We start from the raw sequence: 22,539 nt of genomic DNA on the forward strand, positions 1-22,539 counted from the left end.
CAATAAAAAGAAACAAGTGATCCAAAATGTGCTTACAAAGGTATCATCCGAAGTGTATGTCAATATTTTGCATATGCTACATTCTTGTTGGAGAGATGCAGGCTGTAGTATGTTGCAGAGGTAGTATTCAGCCAATTCGGACCGGTTCCCCCGAACCGGTAGCGGAGATTGCAGGTGGGCCAGCCCCCCCGCCCCCCTGCCCCGGTGCTATGCCGTCTTATTTAGTCACGTTTTCGAGGCCAGGCGCATGTGCTGAAGGCGAGCGCATGAGCAAAGCACATGCGTGGAAGGCCGGCCACATGCACGGAAGGTGTGCGCGCGGGGCGAACTGGTGGTAACAATATCTGAAACCCACCATTGGTATGTTGGCTTGCAATGTTGTCTCTAGACTCAAAGATTAGAGATCTTTGTTAACAGAGAATAGCATGAGCCTATTTAGCTAAAATTGCAATTGGCCAAAATGTGTCAAATCTGATTGGTACTAGCCTTGATATTAGTAGGGAATGTTGCATTTGGCACAATAATATAAGGCTGGTAATCTAATCTATATCTTCTTTGTCATATGAAAGTCTTAGTTGATAAAACATGATAAGCAACAGAGGTCAATATATTCAGGCCAATCTGAAGATGATGATGATAGCATATGGAAGAGCGTGAGAAAAGTAAATGGGAAAGAAAATGAATTAAGACTTGAAAAGAGAGAAGGAAATACGGTAATGTTTTGTGAAACTAAGGAAAAAGGAAGAGGTGTCATAGAGGTGATTGAAAGTGACCTAATCTTATGGAATACAAAGTATTTCTGAAAACTTCTGTACTAGAGCCTCCAGACAGTCTCTTCAGAATAGCATCTTCAGAAAGTGAATACTTCCCATTTAACATTATTTATAAGTTTGCAAATGCAATTAAAAGAATCAAGGTAAAGGTTCCCCTTGCACATATATGCTAGTCATTCCCTACTCTAGGGGGTGGTGCTCATCTCAGTTTCAAAGCCAAAGAGCCAGCGCTGTCCAAAGACATCTCTGTGGTCATGTGGCCAGCATGACTAAACGCCAAAGGCGCACAGAACACTGTTACCTTCCCACCAAAGGTGGTCGCTATTTTTCTACTTGCATTTTTTACGTGCTTTTGAACTACTAGGTTGGCAGAAGCTGGGACAAGTAATGGGAGCTCACCCCTTTATGCGGTACTAGAACCACTGAACTGCTGACCTTTCAATTGACAATATGACAATAATATGTCTTAGCCACTAAACCACCGTGTCCCTATTTTATTGTCATATTTCAATTTTATTATTGTTCAAATCAGCTGAGTTTTTTCCCATTTTTTTTTCTATTTTGGGATTGCCCTGGTAGATTTGTACAGTGAAAGCAGTACTCCAGCAATCCCGAGTGGTATCAGATAATTCAGGCAAAACCCATGAACCCAGATAAGCTCCAGGTAAATAAGTATATCTAGTCAAGGTAGGCCACCTTAGAGCTTCCAAATCATTGCTGACTCAATATGCTCTTTCTCTGTTCCCATTATAGTCTCAAGCAAGTAATCACTTACAACTTAAATCTGGGTTGGAAAAGTTTACTCTAATTACTGTGACCCACAGCAAGTAGATCTGGTAGAGCAAGTCTTGAAACCCAAACCACGAAGCACTGAAAGCAAACAAACCATTTGCTTATAAAAAATATATTGGTTATATTGCTCAACTTCTTTGCTAAGAAATTGCTGAAATTGGTTGAATAGATAATAGGTGTGCCATTGTTTTCAGCCCATAACGTTTTTAAAAAATGTTATTTTCTAATAAAGTTCTTATTATCAAAAAAATTAATATGTTAAGAGCATGGGGTAAGGTAAGGAAAGAAAACTATAAACTTGTTTCATTGTTACAGAACAGTTACAGTTCTCATATCAAAGATATATAGATATGAAAACAGTCCAAGTCATGTAGAGCTTCAGAAAGAAACATAACACATGCCAATATTGATATTTCAAATAAAAAAGAGTTTACTACAAACTCCTCACTCCTGTTCCTGCTACAAATGACTCTGAGCTATTGTTCCTTTCCAGTTCTGGCCGGAGACAGCTTTAGTTTATTGGTAGAAACCATAATTTGCATGCTCCATCATCTCCTGACTGAGAAAGATCTCTGTTTGAAAGACCAAGGAGCTGCTGATTGTCAAAATAGACAGCAATGAGGCGATTGGATCAGTGATCTGACTCAATATGTTAAGCTTCCTATACACCTGCACCACTACTTTGGCCAATGGGCGGTTGACATCACCAACCTATTGTGTCCTGAGCTGAAGGAAGAAAAAATCCTCAAGTTTGGAAATTGCTTCAAGAAGTTGCCTTCAGCTCCAGTTCTTAGATAAAAATTAACCAGTACTGGATCTAGAGCTCCACATGTAGAGGTTTTATGAGGTCTTATGCACCGTGTGATTAGCTTCTTTCATCCTTTGTGTGTTTTACTGACCTTCACAACACATCTATCCACCATGGAATCCAGCCATTCAATGTATGATTCAATGGGTGACTGTTCTTCCAAAAGGTGATCAAATTCCTGATATACTGGTAAAATAAAGCCCAAGGAATCCAAATCATTAATTGTGTTGTCTCTTAGATGACAAATGAAAGCAAATGAAGAATGAATATAAATTGCTTAGCTAAATTAAACAACAGAAAATTAATGCTATATTTAAGAAGAGGAAAAGCTAAATCGTTTCTCATGACTATTCCTATTTATTTATTTAAAATATTTATACAGTTGCCCAGCTTATAATCACCTCTGGTTATATAAAGTCCTTCTTAGTCACGTTCCCTATGATCAGTAGTTTTGTATGATTTTTTCCTACATTTCCCAGTATTGTTTATTTGTAAGGAAAAGTCAGACTCCATTCTGAGAATCATTCTTCCACAATTAAATCAAGACTCTGACCCTTCAGACAGAAAAGGTCATGCATGAAATTCATTTAGAAATGCATCAAGAGGCTATTTAAATCCAGGACAGGCAACACCTTCCCATCAGGAAACATTCTATAGAAATGCAGCAACCATTATTTGCAATACCTAAAACACATTTTTCTGTGATTTCAAGAATGGTATGAGATATTTAGATATTATTTGGGCACAGGGTTGTCTTCAAGGACACATAAGGAAAATAAACACTAAATATAAATGTTTTATTTTCTTGCAACTGTCCAAATTATCTTATGATCCACGTAAATGGCATCCTTTTCAAAACATGGCATTATTAAGTTGCAACCCCAAACATTCTTTCCATAAACAAATGCAGATATTTTGAATTATGCATGAATAAAATTCTAGTGAAGGCTGGACGAAAGCTGACTGACTTCTAGATAAACATGACTGGTGTGTTTCGTAACTAGCACACAGCCTTGCAAACACATTAAAAATCACGGGAACATAAGAATCTGGTTGGATGAGGTCAAAGGTTTATACGGACTGTAATTCTATGTAGACTGTAATGGCCAATGAGATACAGGCTGAAAGTTCATAATTAGAACATCATGGTGAGATCTCCCTTCTACAGTTGCTTCCTGCTACTTGTACTTGCTACTGAAATATTATAGACATTGGTCATTCATTGACCAGGTTATATGCAGGACTACCTCTCCCTAAGGACACCTAACCTGTTTTACCAGATTGGATAAGTGGGTACATTTCTAGTCCCCTCACTTAAATGTTGCTATCCTATAGGACCTAGGAACTGTGCCTCCTCCATAGCAGTCCCTGCTGTTTGGAAGACCCTTCCTTCTGAGGCTTGCCAGGCCCCCACCCTTTCAACCAGTGGTGGGTTGCTCCTGGTTCAATCTGGTTCTGTAGAACTGGTGGGAGGCTCCACCCACCCACCACGACGTCATCATGTGCAGAAGCGTGCGTGTGCACGCTCCCACTGCAAACCAGTAGTAAAAGTAAGTGGAACCGACCCCTGCTTTTAACCTTCCAAAAACCACTTAAGATATGACTTCTCCCCTATGCACTGGGATTGAGTGAGATTATGAGATGTATTTGAAAGAGCCGTGGTGGCACAGTGGTTAGAATGCAGTATTACAGGCTAACTCTGCCCACTGCCAGGAGTTCAATCCTGACAGACTCAAGTTGATTCAGCCTTCCATCCTTCTGATGTTCTTATTTTAAAAAAATCTTGTAAGGTTTCTAAAAATAATTCTTTACTGTATTGCATATCAGTGAAATATTCACTTGTCGCAACCACAGTCCTATACTAAATCCTTACTAGTTAAAAATTCATTACATGTTTCTTCACTCTGAAAACTAAGCTGAAATGGTATCCAGGAAGCGTCCTTCCTTGAAACAGAAGCATCCTGAACCAGTCAGGAAAATGCCCAGCCTTGCTATTAAGTGCAGGCTTCTTCGTAGAGATTATTATCAATATAAGGAACCTCCAGTTCAAGTCTCTGCGTACTTGGAAAGTACCTAATCTGCACAGCTTTTAATTGGGCATACATTCAAATATATTGTTTCATGGAAGAATGTTTGAAAGATGAAATCATTTCTTAAAGTGCAGCTAGAGTATAGTCATAAAAAATGTTTACTTAAAAGGAATTGTAAAGTGGTAATTGGAGGAAACAGGTTTTGGGATGTTATAAGTAAGAAATGCTAAAGTTCATGTGAGCCACTTTCCTGTGGTATTAAGGAAATATGAAGCTAGGAACCATTAAGTTTTACAACTGCATCTAAAGAGGCAGAAATGACACAAGGAATTCAGATAGCAACTTTATGCATGGTTATCATTAACAATTAAATATTATAGGATTTGCTTTTAGTAAATATACCCAAATTGCATAATAAAACCCTTGTGTGGAAGTGTTCTCCCTTTCTCTACTTTGCATTGTGGTAAATAAGTTGCTGCAGAGAAATTTAACAGAAAGCAGAGAAAATGTTATGCAACCAATATTTCTCCCATGTCATCTACGCTATCATCACATTCAGAGCAGGGGTGGGTTCTACTTACCTTTACTACCGGTTCACAACGGGAGCGTGTGCCCATGCTTGCTTCACACACGCATGCACACATGCTCCTGCACATGCGCAGATCACTCATGATGACGTCGTGGTGGGTGGGCAGAGCCTCCCGCCAGTTTTACTACCAGTTCTATAGAACCGGACCGAACCGGGGGCAACCCACCACTGATTCAGAGGAGGTGTGTATGTGTGTGTGTGTGTGGGGCGGGTCAGAATCTTTTATCAGCTGAGCTGATTTTGGAAACAACAATGCTGGTACATTCTGTTTTGTTAACATTTGGAATGAATTTCCCTTACTTGAAAGTCCTATAGTCTTACATTGTATTATAAGTTTCCTGTGCTCCTCCTGCGAATCTTCCATGGTGTACAGTGTTTGTTTAGTGATACTATTAAGATCCACATTCCTCCAATCTTCCAGCATTTGGAATGTAATGTCTGCACTGTGGATCACAGTTCTTGATGCCTATAATCCAATTTAAACAACTCGTTAGCTTAGAGTTTATTACCTTAGATAATATCACATTATCCCTTTATATGGTTTTGTGGTAGGGTTCTGCTAAGGTGATTTTCTCCTTGGGCTCCGGAAAAGTCATGGAGGGCAGTAAGTAATTTGAATATAACTTTTCCTAATACAAATTAGAGACCTCAGTTCTAAATTTAAGGTAATACTATACTTCTGCTTCTTTTCATTTGGGGAAAAAGGCACTTTCGTCATTTGGAGAATAACCAGTTTCTTCATTATGTCCCTTAAATTCAGATTATTTGTATCTTGACCTTCATTTTTGAAATGATCACAATGATTTAAATAGTACATTCATTCACAATTTCAAAATAATTGAAACAGTATCTGAAATCCTCACAAATCTATAGTAAGTACAGCGCCCGAATAATATTTTCAATATTGGAACTAGGCTCTATCTCAAAGCAGGTCAAATACTAATAAAACTGAATGAACTTTTTTCAACATTTTGACCAGTAACTGGTCACATGTACATAGAAAGGGAGGTGGGAGTGGAACATTAGAGAGTGTTTATAGCTTAAGTCTGAGATAGGACCTTCATGCATGACAATGGACTTACTCAATAGAACTGCCCGTATTTCCATTCAATCCATGCAAATGCTATTTGGTATTTTAAGTTAGTAAGGAGGTGGATCTATGACAATTCACCATGGCCAACTTGCCACGGCCAACTCGCCCCAGCCAACTTGTGTGGCCAACTCACCGCAGGACAAGACTTACACTAATATCAAAGAAATGGTGGAATAGAATCATTAAAGAAAGGATGCAAAGGGAGGGACAAAATTAAATGTGAATGACAAAAATTGATTTTTTAAAATTTATTTTAAATAATTAAATTGAATTGTTCAATTGTTCCATGGCGAGCTGTCCTAAGGCGAGTTAGCAATCGTGAGTTGGCCGTGGCGAGTTGGCTGCAGCGAGTTGGCCCATTTCGAAGGAAGGCTGAGCGGAACTTCACTGCAACTATCCACATTGTTTTTGCTACTGCTACTAAAGATTTCAATGTAGTAGTAAATTAGAGGCTATTCAAAATATTGGAGAAAGACAATTTTACTTAAGTGCTTATAAACTGCTTACATCTCTATTTGGTCATAAAGGGAAGATAAACGATTGATGAAATGGGGGGAAACTGGGACAGCAAGATAATGCAAATATTATTTTCAACATGTTTCTTTACAATTTGCTATAACTCTCTAGTTAGATAACCGCAAGGAAAGAGGTCTATAAAATGGGAAAATATCAGAAGCAATATTGCAAACGGAATCAAAATTCTATTTAGTTCAGCATTCTGGATCTCCCAGAGGCCAGTCAGATAATTTTTAGGATTCAGTGAATGGATATAAGGGTATAAGTCCTCTTTTATATTTGCTTCCTAGCAGCTATTATTTGAGGCCTGCTCTCTGGGGTTCTAGAAATTGCACACACAGATTAGTCATCATGGATAGGCAATTCTTCCCAGAATATGGAAAATAATTTAAGTCAGCAAGCAGGTATGGCTTTTCTGTTTCATTTAACTCTGAATGCTTTTTCGAATCAGTGAACAAATCCCATTTAAATGTTTTGATTTCTCAAATGCATGCAAAGAATTTACCTGAGAACTAACATATGTGTGCTTGCTGAGGAACAAAATAAACTTATGATTAAAAAAAAAGATAAAATACCTGACATAGATGGTTTAATGATGTCTGCCTCCGAAGAATCTGAGAAAATCTTCTGGATACTGACAATGAGGGAGATCATTTATGTAGTTAGCTAGAATAATTACTTTGGCACGAAACAATACATACCATATCATCATTCAATTCTGCTAATATATTTAACTGATATATTATATTATATTTATATTATATTATAAATATAGGATATATTTAACTGATTTTGTTTTGTAAGAACTTTTTCTTTCAACAATATTTATATTATTAGATATGTTTGTTATGTGAATATGCATATTTTAGGCATTTTAAAAAAAATAATGTTTGAGATAGAAATCATTATCCCATAAAATCAATGACCTTAAATCCCATTGAAAGTTATCTATTGATGATCAAATTAAACTAAAATGATTCTTAGTTCTGTGCTTCTGCAGAAAGTTCCGTGTTGTTGATATGCTGGTTCCCATGACCAGAAGATCTCCAATAGGTCTATTCCCTAGAAGTGTCAAAGGTAACCTTAGATTCATAATATCCAAAGCCTCCTCATTTCTGAAAGAATTCTATCCTAGATCTACAGACCCCATCGGGATGAAGCTGGATTAGTAATTCCACTTTCCATTCCAACAAAAATTGAAGAAGTAGATCATCCACCATAGAAACTCATCCTCTTGTTGTTAGGACTGTGCTACTGATACCAAGTGAACCAAGATTCTCTGGTTTATGATTAGGGACTGCAGTACACAAATGAGGATTTAATGTATTTAACGGTGGCGCAGTGATTAGAGTGCAGTACTGCAGGCTACTTCTACTGACTGCTGGCTGTCTGCAATTTGGCAGTTCAAATCTCACCAGGCTCAAGGTTGACTCAGCCTTCCATCCTTCCGAGATGGGTAAAATGAGGACCCAGATTGTTGGGGGCAATATGCTGACTCTGTAAACCACTTAGAGAGGGCTGTAAAGCACTGTAAAGCGATATATAAGTCTAAGCGCTATTGCTATTGCTATTATGTAAACATATTGGCAAGGCCATGACAGAATAAAATCCATGTTATCTATCTATCTATCTATCTATCTATCTATCTATCTATCTATCTATCTATCTATTTTTTTATCTATTGGTCAATAGTATGACACTTTATATCCATATTTTCTTGGGTAAATCCTAATATTGTAGATATAGTACTAGTCTTTTTACCACAGGTAAATAAATAGTATGCTGAAATGTATTGCATTGCTTGTATATACAGTGCTAGCATCCAGATTCCAGAGATGTCCAAATAGCTCCCATACTATAAGACTTCACTAAAGTAAAGAGAATCCACACTGATCTCTCCAGTTGCAACTCTGCTTTGCAACTGGAATTCCAAAACATATACTAAAACAAATTCATTTTGAGGAAAGGAACCTTGGGCTATTTGAATAAATTATTAAATTACAAAATCATGTTGTTGAATGGGTCATTTTCTGAGTCTCCTCAACAAAGGTGCTTTTAATCATTCATGCTGATCAATGGTTAATCCGTCTCCTAAATGAATTTTTTCCCTCCCTTTTTCAACTTCGCTCACATTCTCTGTCTTAAAAAAAAAACTTGTGATGTAGAAGTTAGCAAGTATAAAAGGAGCAGGATTGATGAAATAAAGCAGGCTTTCTTAAGATATAATGTGTAAGGCAGACATCTACAAAGAAGAGTGTGGAGGTGGGATAATTTGATCGTCTCCATTTTGTAAACTTTGACACCAGAGGCAAAGGACTCAGACTGTAGTTAGAAGAGGTGCTTGATTGCTTGCGTTTGCAGGACATCTCATGAGAGAATTTTTAATTTGGTCCACAAAGACAGGAGACTTATTAATTGTAACTAAACTGACTTCATCACTATGTGATGATATACACTCATATTACTGAAAGAATTGACAAAATTAATTAAGAGATGTTTAGAGATTGATAAATTAGAGATGCAATGCTTATTGTTCTTTTAAACCATGTCAGAGTCATAAGACACAGATCAAGTGTTAACCATCTTTTCAGGCATGCATATAATTTTGCATACTGAGACTTTTAAAAAGTTATCAAAGTATCTCCTAAAAGTCCTAAACATTTTCAGCAATATCATGCCTAAGATCATGTGAGATTTGTGGCATTTTTACATTTGGGAGGAGTGCCAATGCTTTTTTTTTTTTTGTTTAATATATATTCTTTTGACATCAAAAGATACAGTGTTGCCTACTCCTTACATAAAATTAAAGAATGCCTTCAAGTTTATTCTAAGTATTTGTTTTCAAAATCTGAATAGCTTTTTTACATAAAATCTAATAGTTATTCCACGCTTTCTTCATTTATTGGAAGAATAAATTTAATTTTGTAGATTAAAAAAATAGGATTGGGCCACCCTTAAATCTACTGGTAGGTCCTGCCTTATCTTCCACATGTTCTTGAGGTAGGTGAATAAGTGTGGTTAACACAGAATATGTGTTCTATAACTGCCTTTTCAGGTTTTTTAAAAAATTACTCATAGAACATAGAGTGGACTGATTTGATTAAGAATACTGCCATACCACGTATGTAGTAGGAACTGAATTCTTTACCTGATCTGTTTCCTTCATTTAAAAAAAAATCCTTCGCATTTTAAAAAAAGTTCTACTGGTGCCAGGAGTCATACTACCTTTTGATTAATATCTTTAACTTCAATGTTACAGCATCACAAACAATTTTTCTGCTTGTATTAAGAAAGTATGTAACACGTACATTCAAACTTGATATTTCGTAGGTTTTCAGGCAAGTCATGAAGAGCTACCTTTAGCCATTCATCCAGTTGTTTGGCAAACTTGCGGATTACCTGTGTTAAGCTGAAAAGAAAAGTATTATTTCAGGAACATACGTTGCGAATCTTTCTTTGCAGAAGAAAGGAAAATATTTGCTATGCAACTCCCCAATTCTTAATCCTATAGTTCAAAATTGGTAAATCTTCCTATCCTGATGTATCTAGCATTAGTTCCTCAACTTTGTGAGACCTAATTTCCAGTTATTCTCATGGGATTGCACTGAGAATATATATTATTTTATAGCTACCTAATAATAAGGAATCTGAAAAGTGCACCAAAGTATACAGAAAAAGTAATCTATAGAATTCTGAAATGAATAACTATAAATTCTTGGATCTGCTGTCCCCTCCACCCCAGAACTTAAAAAAAAAATAGTTACATTCCATTATTCAAAACTATGCCAATTTTCAAAATTATGATCTATAATTGCTGCATAACATTAATTTTCAGTGGTGTTTAATGTTTAAAACTTAGAAAAATAAATGTTATTGCTGCTACTACTACTACTTCTACTACTACTAAAATAACTACAGTTATCTACTTTAGTTAGGAGAAATAACTGAAACAGATTGAATTAAATGATTCCATTGCTATGTAGGAAATTTCATGGTTAAGAACTGAGGACAAAAATATACTGTATTTTGTCAGCCTCCCAAATGGTACTAAAACAGGCACACATACATACTGTACTGCTAAGGGAATTTCAGAATAGTGAAGAGGGGCACCATATACAAAAACTGTTCTCAGGACACAAGACCATCCAGAGGTCTCAGGGTTCAAGAAAGTATGTACAAGAAGATTCTAGCCCTTAAGATACTCTGGTTGCAAAATATGAAATAGAAGTTGAACTCATCAATAACTACTAATTTAGGGAAGGCTGGAGTAGAAAACAATGTAGGAGTGAAAATCCGTAACACTCATAAAAAAGCATTATTTAAGATGGAATTTCAAGGGAGAAAACCTGATAAATCAAAAATGTCATTGACAGCACTTGTATTAAAGAGACCGCCAGAATGGTAAAATTCTTAGAATTCAAAACTGAAGCATGCAAGTATAGAATCTTTTAAATACATTGCCCACATATTTGTCCTTCATTCCTAAATGGAGAAATTCCACCATTCCTTCCTTGATGTTTGAACTCAATGTAGCATTCTGTCAAACCCATATAGTTATATTATTCATAAATATTCACTTGGTCTTATGTGAGAAAGATTCTTCATTTAAACTGTATAAAGGGCATATATTGCAAGCGAACTCACCCCAATACCTTCACACAAATATCACTCTATAAAATATACTCACCTATCAGGTAATGCTTGCAAAACTGTTGGCATCAAAACTCCAGAAATAGCTTTATACAGTATTGAATCACAAACTCCAACTATATTTACTACAGTGGAAGAACCCAGTACAGGAAGCATGTGAGGTGGCATCCCTTGCCAAAAGTGCAGAAGAAAACTTTGAACCTAGACATGCAGCCAGACAGAAGAAATAAATGGAATGTGTAATTCTGTTATTATTATTTGTCTACTTTCTAGAGTGGCAGAAAGACATTTCTGATTTTCTTTTTGCAAAACATCATCAAATGATATGTTCCACCCATGGCAGTTTGCTGATGAAAAAGAAAAAAAAGGAGTTGCAAATAAAAAGCAGATTCTGCCTTCTTTCTTTCATGTTCATGTACCACTGGGTTTGAGTCTGCTCATCAGCCTTGCAAGACAGTCCAGATAAGAAGCATGCCCAGATGAACTATTTATACATTGTTGGGAGGTTATATTAACAGAATCTTGCAAGTCTGAACCTACATTTATCTCCCCTTGTATTTACAGCCCAAAAAACTAGGGAGGGTACCTTGTGAGATATTTGCCCCTTTCCATCTGCAGGCTTAGCTGCTTCTTATGTTTATGTTTATGTTTATTTATTTATTTGTCAACAAGTACAAGGAAACAAGTAACAGTATAGACATAAACATGGACACATGAAAAAAAATTGCACGAATAAAAGGATATAAATAGGCAAAACATAGCCATAAACACATAGAATATTTACATATAAATGGGGACAGTAGGACAGGGATGGTAGGCACGCTGGTGCACTTATGCACGCCCCCTTAGGATCATCTTAAGAAACATGAAAGGTCCACGGTAGACAGTTTAAGGTAAAAGGTATGGGGATTAGAGAGTCTAACAACAGGATCAGATAGAGTGTTCCAGATATTTACTACTCTATTGCAGAAGTCATATTTCCTACAATCAAGATTTAAGCGATTTACATTGAGTTTGAATCTATTGATAGCCCTTGTGTTATTATGGTTGAAATTAAAGTACTCATTTACAGGTAGAACATTTTGGTAAATAATCTTATGAACTAAGCATAGGTCAGAATGTAGACGGTGCAGTTCAAGGCTATCCAGACTTAAAATTTCAAGCCTGGTGGGATAGGGAATTTTATTTCGAGCAGAAAATTTGAGTACTCTTCCAGTAAAATATCTACTATGTACACCTGTTCTCCTGGCTGTGGCTCTTCCCCCATCTCCCAAGGGCATTCCCACATACCATTACACCAGGGGTGTCAAACACAAGGCCTGTGGGCTGCATCTGGCCTGGGTGGTACTTAGATCTGGCCTGCGGGGTCACCCTGGAAACAGTGAAGGATTGGCCTGCAGTGCCTCTGTCAGTGAAAACGGAGCTTGTGAGGGCCGCAGACGGCCCTCCTGGGCTCCATTTTCACTGGCAGAGGGCTGCAGGATGTTGAACTGGCCATGCCCACTCTGGCCCCCCAAGGTTAAACATAACCTTGATGCAGCCCTCAATGAAATTAAGTTTGACATCCCTGCATTACACTAATAAGGCGCTCTAACAAATTTCCATAATTTCCAAGTACATGACTGTTGACAGCAACTTGGTTCCCTTTCAGGATAACAAAAGAGATTTCATATCCAATATGGAAGCAGTCAAAATCAGGTAAGAGGCATTACACTGAGGGGTAGGAAACATCCTATATATACTGCTACTAACTTCATTGATTGCAAATATATTTAAGACCTAAATCTAAATTAATGTTACCTTGTGGTGAGATGAGCAGCAAATAAATTTGATAGATAAACAAGCAAACAAATATAACCTTGCCCTGAACAAGAGATTTGTGCTATTATATAAGGTATTGGTTATCAGCACTGAGTACATGAAAAAAAATCATATGAATAAGAATTTAAAGAGAAACAAAAAGCAGAGAACTTTAGAATATGTTCTAATGTTGAGGTTTAATAGAGCAAGTTAGCAGGAACTTTGGAAATCAATATTCTGTACTAGTTTAATTGATCTTGATGTTTTAAAAAATGGCATCCATTTTAAGACTTATTCACCAAACTAATATTGCAGAACTAATTATAAGATTTCTTTCAAATATCATTGCATATAAAACTGAGCCATAGAGATTCTCAGCCTTATGAATCATAAGTATATCTGTACAACTTTATATATAACTATAGATATGTGTATATAATAGATATGAAATACTATATGTATATGTACTTAATACATTTCCATCTCCCTTTAATTCAAGAGCTCAAGGTAATGTACAAAGCATGTCTTCCTATTTTTCCCAATTCTGTGAGGGAGCATAAACTGAGAAAGAACAACTGGCCCAAAGTCTTTCAGTAAGCTTCTATGACTGAGGGTAGACTAGAGTCTGGATAACCTCACTACAGGAAAGAGCTTATTTATTCTATTTTCCATATATATTATCTATTTTTATTTATTTATTTAGAAATTTTGTATTGCTGCCTACTCGCATATGGTGACTCCAGGCAGCTTACAAGGTGATAAAAACACAATATAAAAGAAATAAAAAGAAAAATAATAAAAAAGAAAAATAATAAAACAGTAATCCTCACCCCCAAACCCCCCCCCCCCCCACGCCAGGGATAACACACATTCATATTAGCCATTTAACGGGCTCCATCCCAGGGGTGAAATGCTCCCAGTTCAGACCGGATCACCCGATCCGGTAGCGATGGAGGTGGGTGGTTCGGAGAACCGGTAGCAAAAATTCCTGCCCCCCCCCCCAATACCCAGCTGAGCTGCACAATCATCAGAGGCTTTTTTTTTTTTACTTTTAAAAGCATTTTTTCTACAACCTCTTTGGCCAAAAAAATGCTTTTAAAAGTAAAAAAAAAAAAAAAAGCCTCTGATGATCGCACGGCTCAGCTGGGATCCTCAAAGGCTTTTAAAAGCATTTTTTCTACAACCTCTTCAGAGGTTATAGAGAAAATGCTTTTAAAAGCCTCTGATGATCCCAGCTGAGTTGCCTGATCGGCAGAGGCTTTTTTTCTTTTAAATGCCTCTGACGATCCAAGCTGAGTTGCCTGATCATCAGAGGCATTTAAAAGAAAAAAAGCCTCTGACGATCAGGCAACTCAGCTGGGATCGTCAGAGCCTTTTGAAAGCATTTTTTTAAAACCTCTTCGCCGAAGAGGTTGTAGAAAAAATGGTTTTAAAAGTTAAAAAAAAAATTGGCCACGCCCACCCAGTCACATTACCCCCCCACCAGAACCGGTAGTAACAAATTTTAGATTTCACCACTGCTCCATCCCGCTCTGGGTTCCCCAGGCCTGCTGGCAGAACCATGTCTTCAATGCCTTCTGAAAGAGTGTTAGAGTGAGGGGCAAGTCTAATCTCCAGGGGAATGATGTTCCAGAGAGAGGGAATCACCACAGAGAAGGCCCTTCTTCTGGATCTCACCAGATGTATCTCCTTAGGGCAGGGGTCTGCAACCTGCGGCTCTGGAGCCGCATGTGGCTCTTTCATCCCTCTGCTGCGGCTCCCTGTCACTCAAAATATGCATCACAACCACCAATGTGTGACACCCGCCGGCACGTGATTTATTGAGCTTTTTGCCCCATCTTTTTTTTTCGGAGTTCAAAATGTTTTTGTTGCATGCAGAAATAAATATTTGTTTTCTCTGTAGCAGTTCATTGATTTCATAAATGCAACACATTATAGTTTTTTTTATACATAGCATAAAGGTAAAAAAACAATATATGCAGTGTTATCTTCATTTTAATGTCAAAAGGGTTTTGTGGCTCCCGGTGTTTTCTTTTCTGTGGGAAACGGGTCCAAATGGCTCTTTGAGTGCTTAAGGTTGTCTCCCCGTTCTTATCTATGTAATTTTGAGTAGCATAGAGGGTGGTTTTTTTTACAGTCTTCTATCTCATGAATACTTCTGATCTCAATACTTCTGATCTCAATACTTCTGATCTCCTCCATCCTTTTATATAAGCCTCTTTTTTGTGCTGCTGTTCTTCCTACTTTATTTTTCAGTACATTGCCTGATTGCACCATTTCTTCAGCTTCCTTGCCTTGAAGCAGCCTGTTCCTTAGCTTCCTTTATTCTCAGAATCTTTTATCCAACAGAACTAACACATTCTATTATCTCCAACAGTTCCAATTCTCAGTGGAAAACACTTTGAACCTTCAGAGCAACGTAGCCAGTCAATGTAAACATTTTCATTACCATCAATAAGTATAACTGAATGAAAACTATCCTATGAAAAACGTTTTACTTCATTACAAACCTCATCAAAATTGGCTCTTATTACAGTATCAAGTATCCTTTGACAGTGTGTTCTGTACATCATTATAAAAGTAGATACCTAGAAGGAAAAAAAAGAGCAATTCTTATTAATGATGTCATATTTAAAATAATAACAGTTCTAGTATAATCTATCATGATCTCCAATTCCTAACAAATTCCTAGCAGTGAAGACAGAGAAGAAGGAGGTTAATACCTCGAGGCAGCAAAAACACTAGTACCAAGCTCAGGTCTCACGAACTGTAACTATAAACCTTAATCCAGATAGAGCCTAACCTAATAACCATGTATCATGGTTTCCAGATCAAGCTGCTAAAAGGGTGTCATCTTTGCCTCAGAGAGTTATGTTTCAGAAAGCCTGCTTATCACCAAATATATGATATTCCAGCAGAAACATTCTGGACTAGAAAGTTCAAAATTCTGAATTCCCCTGAATCCTCCTCAAGTCCTATCCTTGAGAAATTGTCGATTTGTCCATCAAATTTCGGTTTAAATTTCTCAGTTAAAAGTATTTAAGGGAAGATTGGGAACACAGTACTTGAGCCATTTGCCCAAATACCACCACCATATATTAACTGCATGTGATTCCTTCCTCAGAGTAGCTAGTTGGGATTGTAATTAAGTTAGGGATATGATGCCAGGAAAAAGAATTGGTCCTCTGCCTTTTTGCACTAATCTACTTTTGCTAAATTGGTGGGTTTCTGTTTTTTTTTTTTTACTAAAGAAATATTGGAAAATTCAATCATGGATCTTTGACGTATTGTCTACTTTGAACCAATACGGAAGGTACAGCCTCTTTCATCTATATAGATTACTGGATAAATGCCATAAATCAGGGAGAAATTATTTGTTTCAAGTACAGTGAGCAATCAAGTCCTTCATAAATCAAGTCACAGTCTTCTTAAACTCAATCTTTTGAAGAGGCACTTTTTCATACTTAAGTTAGCCTTTCCTCAACCGAGAAAAAGCAGAGACCAAAGCAAGCCAATGAATATTTTACTAGCGTCACCTTCTCTTCTGGCAAGCTGGCTGGCAGATTTAGATCTTTGACATTTGGAAATTCTGGCAGCAACGTCCCAAGTTTGGATCGTGGTGAATATGCCACTGTCTGTTTGATTACTTCTTTTTTTCCTGTTTCATTGACCCAGGCTGCTCCTTTCTTAGAATACATCACGTCATAATACTGGGAGCTTTCTTTCACTGCAATGCCATAGTAATGGTACCTGAAATGTTGAATACACACTTTTTTTAAAGAGAGAGAACTTGTTCACTCAAGTATGGTTAAAAAGGAAAATTGCTAACAAAACAGTCTTCATGCCAATTTGCAAGTTAATGCATGAGTGCAAATTCACCATCAGAACATAAGCGTGAGGATTCAAGTTGCTTAACAAGCTGCATTTTCCATCCACAGGAGCACCCAGGAAAGATACAAATTGGCAGAGCCTGGTGCTTTTGCTTCAGTCCTAAGCCAGATATTTGGTAGAAGCAAACTAGGGATAATCCTACACCTTCTTTTCTTCTGGGCGTAATAAATAGTATACACTATAATTTGTTATAGGGCAATTAATATTTTTTCTTCAGCTCTCTATACATTCCTCTTTTAAAAACAGTCATAGAGTTGCCATTTTTACTACATGCTCTAACTGTAGACTGGCAGTTTCCTTTAGAAGTTTGCAACTTCCTTTAGAGGTTTGCAGGCAGAGCTTTTAGCTATTCATATTACTAAGTATCGTGGTGTTGGGAGGGTTGGATAAATTACAACCTAAAGGTAATTTGTGGCCTCTTGGACATATTTTTGCTGTGCCACTAAATTCATGCTGTCAATACTTGTTGGTACGCTAACAGACTTTCATAATACATTTTTTAAAAAATAAAGTAATCCATAAAATAAGTGTATTAAGTCTCAAGTATTTTTTTTTCAGTATGTTTTGCATAACCTCCTCAAATCAGTCAAAGGAATGAAGATTTAGTTTCAATCCCTCTGTGATGTCACCTTGTTTCTGTCACGCCCCCGTTGCCGCCTTCTTTTTCTTTTAAAGTGTCGCCTCCGATATAAACACCTATGTGCCTGAGGACTGGTGATTCAATAGCTTACGAGAAGCATTGGGAAAAGATAACAGAAGCTGTGGTATTGGTCCCTCAGCATCAGCAGGTGTATGACTGCTAAACCAAAATCACTGGCTGGCCTGGTCTATGATGTCAGCATCCGCCAGAGATGTTGCTATCTATTTAGCCAGCAGTGCTGAAATAGTAATTATCCACTGCCCCCATAAATGGCACTGAGTTCTCACATTCATTCTTCCTATACCCCTTCACTCAAGCCCTGCTGAACTCCACATAAAAGATATTACCTTTCTTAGGAAGCTGGGATTGGATGCTATTCTCTTGCACAGAACATCTATAATGGCAAGTGTATATTTCCATACTATATAATACCACTCTGATGCACAAAAGTGGTCTGGTGATAAAAGGTTAGGAACATGGCGCCTTTATATGTCATGGCACAAGAATACATCACAGAAAAGATAAATTGACATGTTGGCAATATACTTCTACACCGAGCCCAAACACCATCATTGGAGAATAAAAAATACTGCATCACACTGATGTAACAGGCAGGCATTGCGAAAGGCAAACAACCAACACATATCCCACCTGGCTAAGGGAGGAAGCAAATAATACCTGTCAAATTTTGATAAGCATTTATAATAACCTGTATTTTATAATTCATCAATATTTTGTATTTAGAAAAGATGTATTTAGTCTTATGGGTTTTTTTTTTACTGGGAATCACACATTATCCAATCTGTTACATCTCCAGTCTGAAATATGACCATCATCTCTCCTGCAGCAGAGGTGGGTTTCAGCAGGTTCTGACCAGTTCTGAAGAACCAGTAGCAGAAATTTTGAGTAGTTCAGAGAACCGATAAATATCACCTCTGACTGGCCCCACCCCCATCTATTCTCTGCCTCCCAAGTCCCAGCTGATCGGGAGGAAATGGGGATTTTGCAGTAACCTTCCCCTGGAGTGGGGAGGGAATGGAGATTTTACAGTATCCTTCCCCTGCCACGCCCACCAAGCCATGCCCACAGAACCGGAAGTAAAAAATTTTGAATCCCACCACTGTCCTGCAGGCTATAACTATCAGAATTCCAGGAAAGATGAAGAGCAGATAAGAGAAAATGGGGCATGGGACCAAGCAAATAATATAATTCCACCTTGTAGTATACACACTTGTGCACCGATTGGTAACATGGCCGCTACTCTTGGTATGTGGAATGGCTGCTGCCACTTTTCTTAAGCTCTGGAGAACAGTGAAGCAGTGGCATACAAATTGGAATCCAAAGTGAACTGGATTCAACAGGAAACAGTACTTCTGTACCTTGAATAGCTGTGTGGAAAAGATGTTGGCCCCAGGTGAAGTAACCTCTTCTATGCAATTATTAGAAGTATTTGCCATATAGACATATTGCATAAAAATCTTCGGCAATCTCATTTCTATAACACATTAACCTTTCTATGATTATGAAACACACATTATTGCTTACTTTGATTGGCCTCTGGTTCCTAATCTTCGTGTTGTTAACTGTGGAAACTGTTGCCTTATTATCTGTAAATTATAATTTAATAATAATTTTACGTTAAGAAACATAAGATCCTATTCCAGTCATGTATATTTAGCAATGGCTTATTTGAAGAGAAAGTAAGAAAAAAAATTAAAACAATTCATTTATAAAGAGCTGTTTTAAAATCACTTATTTTCTATCACTGGAACATATTACGGAGCACAGATTATATATGCACACTTGAAAAGAATGGATAAAATTGCCGTCATTATTATATATGGTTGTTCTTTTGTCTATAGCTGTGCTAGTTTATATATTTTAAATTTTCCTTACATATCCTTACAATAACCATCTATTAAAAAAACAACAGGAGTGGAAGATTATTGGAAGAATGTACTATTAATGTACTGCAAGAAATGCTTCTAAATTAAAGTTCTTCCACATTCTTAATACCATATACTTAAATAAAACTTCATAAACATCAAAGGAAACACTAAGAAAAAAGAAGAGGTAAGAGAGCCTTGGCATCTAATGCTCTAGCATTGATTAGCACTGATGATGCTACCCAGTGGTGGGATCCTACCAGTTTAACAACCGGTTCGCTGCACGTGTGTGCGCACTTTGCCAAAAATTGAACTTCCACATTGCTGAGAGAAAGGAAAACAGCTGAGGAGCGGCAATCCACTCTGCTGCACCAATCAGCTGGGTTTCGGAAGCAGAAATATAGGTAAGTATAACACAGGGGCGGGCGGGCGGGCCCACTTCAAAGAAAGAGAGAACTGGTTCGCTCATGGCTGAAAGTCAGAGCAAACGGTTCTCCCGAACCAGTCCAAACCGGTAGAATCCCACCACTGATACTACCTAGTTTGAGTAATGAAATGTCTTCAAGAAAACAAGTAAGCTCAGGGAGGACCAAGGACCCCTCATTTCAATCCTTAGCTACAAATATTCTCCTTTATTGATAAAGAGAGAGAGAACTATTTTAATAAGATGGGCCAAGTTTGAAATAAGAGTGTTCTCTGTTTCAAACTGGAAAACTGAACTTATAAATAAAACATGCCTGTTTTGTTTTTAATTTTCACTGCAGACCTCCTCAGCTGGAATCATACTAAGATTTAGCTGATTAAATTTTTTTAAAAAATTGCATCCTTTCCATAAACTTCCCCTTTTTTGCTTCTTCTTATACACAGAGTCTTCCACACAGTCTAAGGCAATGTCAAAAAGGTCTGTAAAAGGATCTGAGTCCAAGTAGTATGTAAGTACCATGACGTGCCATGATTATTTATCTTCCATTTTTACCACATTTGCTTATTTATTTTGATTGATTGATTGATTGAGTAATGGGGAACCAAAATGTCTTGCTTCATGAGCCTTAGAACAGGGGAAAATGTTGTAGAGATTTAATTCTGAAGTAAAGGGTAGGGTGGAGTGGGGGGAAATCAGCAAACAGAAAAACACTTTTGTGGAGCTGTGAAAGTTCAGCCTAGCTATTTGATAAATGAGCAGACAGGCAGGCAGCCTCTTTCTCTGGCTCTCTCTTTTTGTGCTGATTCAATGAAGCCTACCTAAAGAACACCACATGCTGTTCCAGCTACTGATCTAACATTCCGCAACATCTCAGGCTTCCAAATTCTCTTTAATTACACATTAATCCCACCCCTCTCTCTTTCAGTTTGGGCAGACAGAGATGGGGGCACCCAGGCACTATGGGGGGAAGAAGGCATTTTCTGAGTTTTCAGAGGGGAGCAGGGTGCCTGTTGTCATTTAGAATGCACAGACAACTACTCCTCAAGTAGGATTTTTTTTTTCAACCACCCCAAAGGCAAATAAAACATTCCCTATTGGTTTATTCTTATTGTCTCTTGAAACTTGAAAAACAATATACTTCGCTTTACCCTTAAAGAAATACAGGTCTGGAGTCCCTGTCAATGGGATGTTAAAAATCAAAACTTATATGTGTATCACACTGGGGACTGAGGATAAAGCCTGAATCCCCTTTTAGTATTATACTAGCTGTGATCCAAAGCATTGTCCCCTTACAATAGATGAGAAAATTATATTGTTACAGGGGTGACTATTTTTATATTTAGACAGGAAAGGAGGGACCAATCTTTGAAGAACTACCAGTCTTTGGACAGAAAAAGAGACATCCTTAACCCCAAAGCAAGACTTCTTTAGGAACAGCTGTCTTGATTCCACCAAATGATATGGTGAGATAGACAATGGGGCTTTTAGTGGTAGCTGAGGTCAACCAGGCAGGGGTCAGGGTTTGTTATCATAAGTTTATATAGAGAGGACTAGAGAAGGCAAGTAGAATTTTGGTGAGTTGAATGCAACTCTTTTACCACTGACTATACCTATTATAAGGGATGCAGTGGCTCAGTGGCTAAGACCCTGAGCTTGTCGATCAGAAGGTTGGCAGTTCAGCGGTTCAAATCTGTAGCGCTGTGTAACGGAGTGAGCTCCCGTTACTTGTCCCAGCTTCTGCCAACCTAGCAGTTCAAAACCATGTAAACAATGCAAGTAGAAAAATAGGGACCACTTTTGGTGGGAAGGTAACAGCGTTCCATGCGCCTTTGGTGTTTAGTCATGCCAGCTACATGACCACGGAGACGTCTTTGGACAGCGCTGGCTCTTCAGCTTAGAAATGGAGTTGGGAACGACTAGCACATATGTGCAGGGGAACCTTTACACCCACTATACCTTTCACCACCCACATTATGTAGTTTTGGTATCATCTTTCTTGCAACGGTCTCTGAAGATATTTCATGTTTGGGCACTGTTTGCAGCTTTGTATTATTTCTTAGTCTGAGATTAATATCAGAATCAACTGTCAGACATGCACTATCTGGATGGCTTTTGAAAAATGTAATGCTTACCAAAGGAATTTGTGAAACTTGTCCAGCAAAAACTTTCCTCTCACTGGAACCTCTAAAGAAATCTTCACGTGCACAATGTTCTGTCCACAGTTTGTTTCTTCTTTGAATAACAATAAAATGTATGGGGAAAGCATAGATCCCTGCAATGAGCTTCCCCAGGACCTGAGTTGCCCCCATTCTGCTGTTGTTCAGAAGAGGAGGGAAGAACTGGCTTTTTACCCCATCCTTGGGGAGGGAGAGTTAGGCACCTTGCTTCATTTCATCTGTCCTACCATGCTTGCTAGTGTTTAATTTTTATTGATTCTATTGTAATTTCTTTGTTTGATTGTTGTGAGGTGCCCAGAGTTGTTGAGAGTTAGGGGGCATACAAGTTTAATAAAGTATTGTTATATCACATACATTATTGTATTAGATTAGATTATTGCAATGTGCTCTACATGGGGCTACCTTTGAAAAGTGTTCTGAGATTACAGTTGGTCCAGAATGCAGCCGCGCGAGCTATCGTGGGTGCACCT

The 22,539-nt window shown here is 37.7% G+C and overlaps 1 protein-coding gene across 1 annotated transcript in view; it reads right to left on the reverse strand.

Moving 5' to 3' along the window:
- The window catches only part of RFX4 (regulatory factor X4), a 37,566-nt gene that overhangs the window by 14,376 nt on the left and 651 nt on the right, over positions 1–22,539 (reverse strand). Inside the window, exons 2-9 of the mRNA XM_070947148.1 lie at positions 19,128–19,189; positions 16,588–16,801; positions 15,562–15,639; positions 11,289–11,452; positions 9,910–10,010; positions 7,177–7,235; positions 5,314–5,458; positions 2,465–2,559 (exon numbers count right to left, since the gene is read on the reverse strand). Coding sequence (XP_070803249.1) covers positions 2,465–2,559; positions 5,314–5,458; positions 7,177–7,235; positions 9,910–10,010; positions 11,289–11,452; positions 15,562–15,639; positions 16,588–16,801; positions 19,128–19,189 — 918 coding nt within the window. The remainder of the gene's footprint in view (positions 1–2,464; positions 2,560–5,313; positions 5,459–7,176; positions 7,236–9,909; positions 10,011–11,288; positions 11,453–15,561; positions 15,640–16,587; positions 16,802–19,127; positions 19,190–22,539) is intronic.

Source organism: Pituophis catenifer, unplaced genomic scaffold (genome assembly GCF_029215685.1).
Source record: "Pituophis catenifer annectens isolate HBS135680 unplaced genomic scaffold, rPitCat1.0.hap2 SCAF_7, whole genome shotgun sequence".
NCBI classification, from domain to species: Eukaryota; Metazoa; Chordata; class Lepidosauria; order Squamata; family Colubridae; genus Pituophis; species Pituophis catenifer.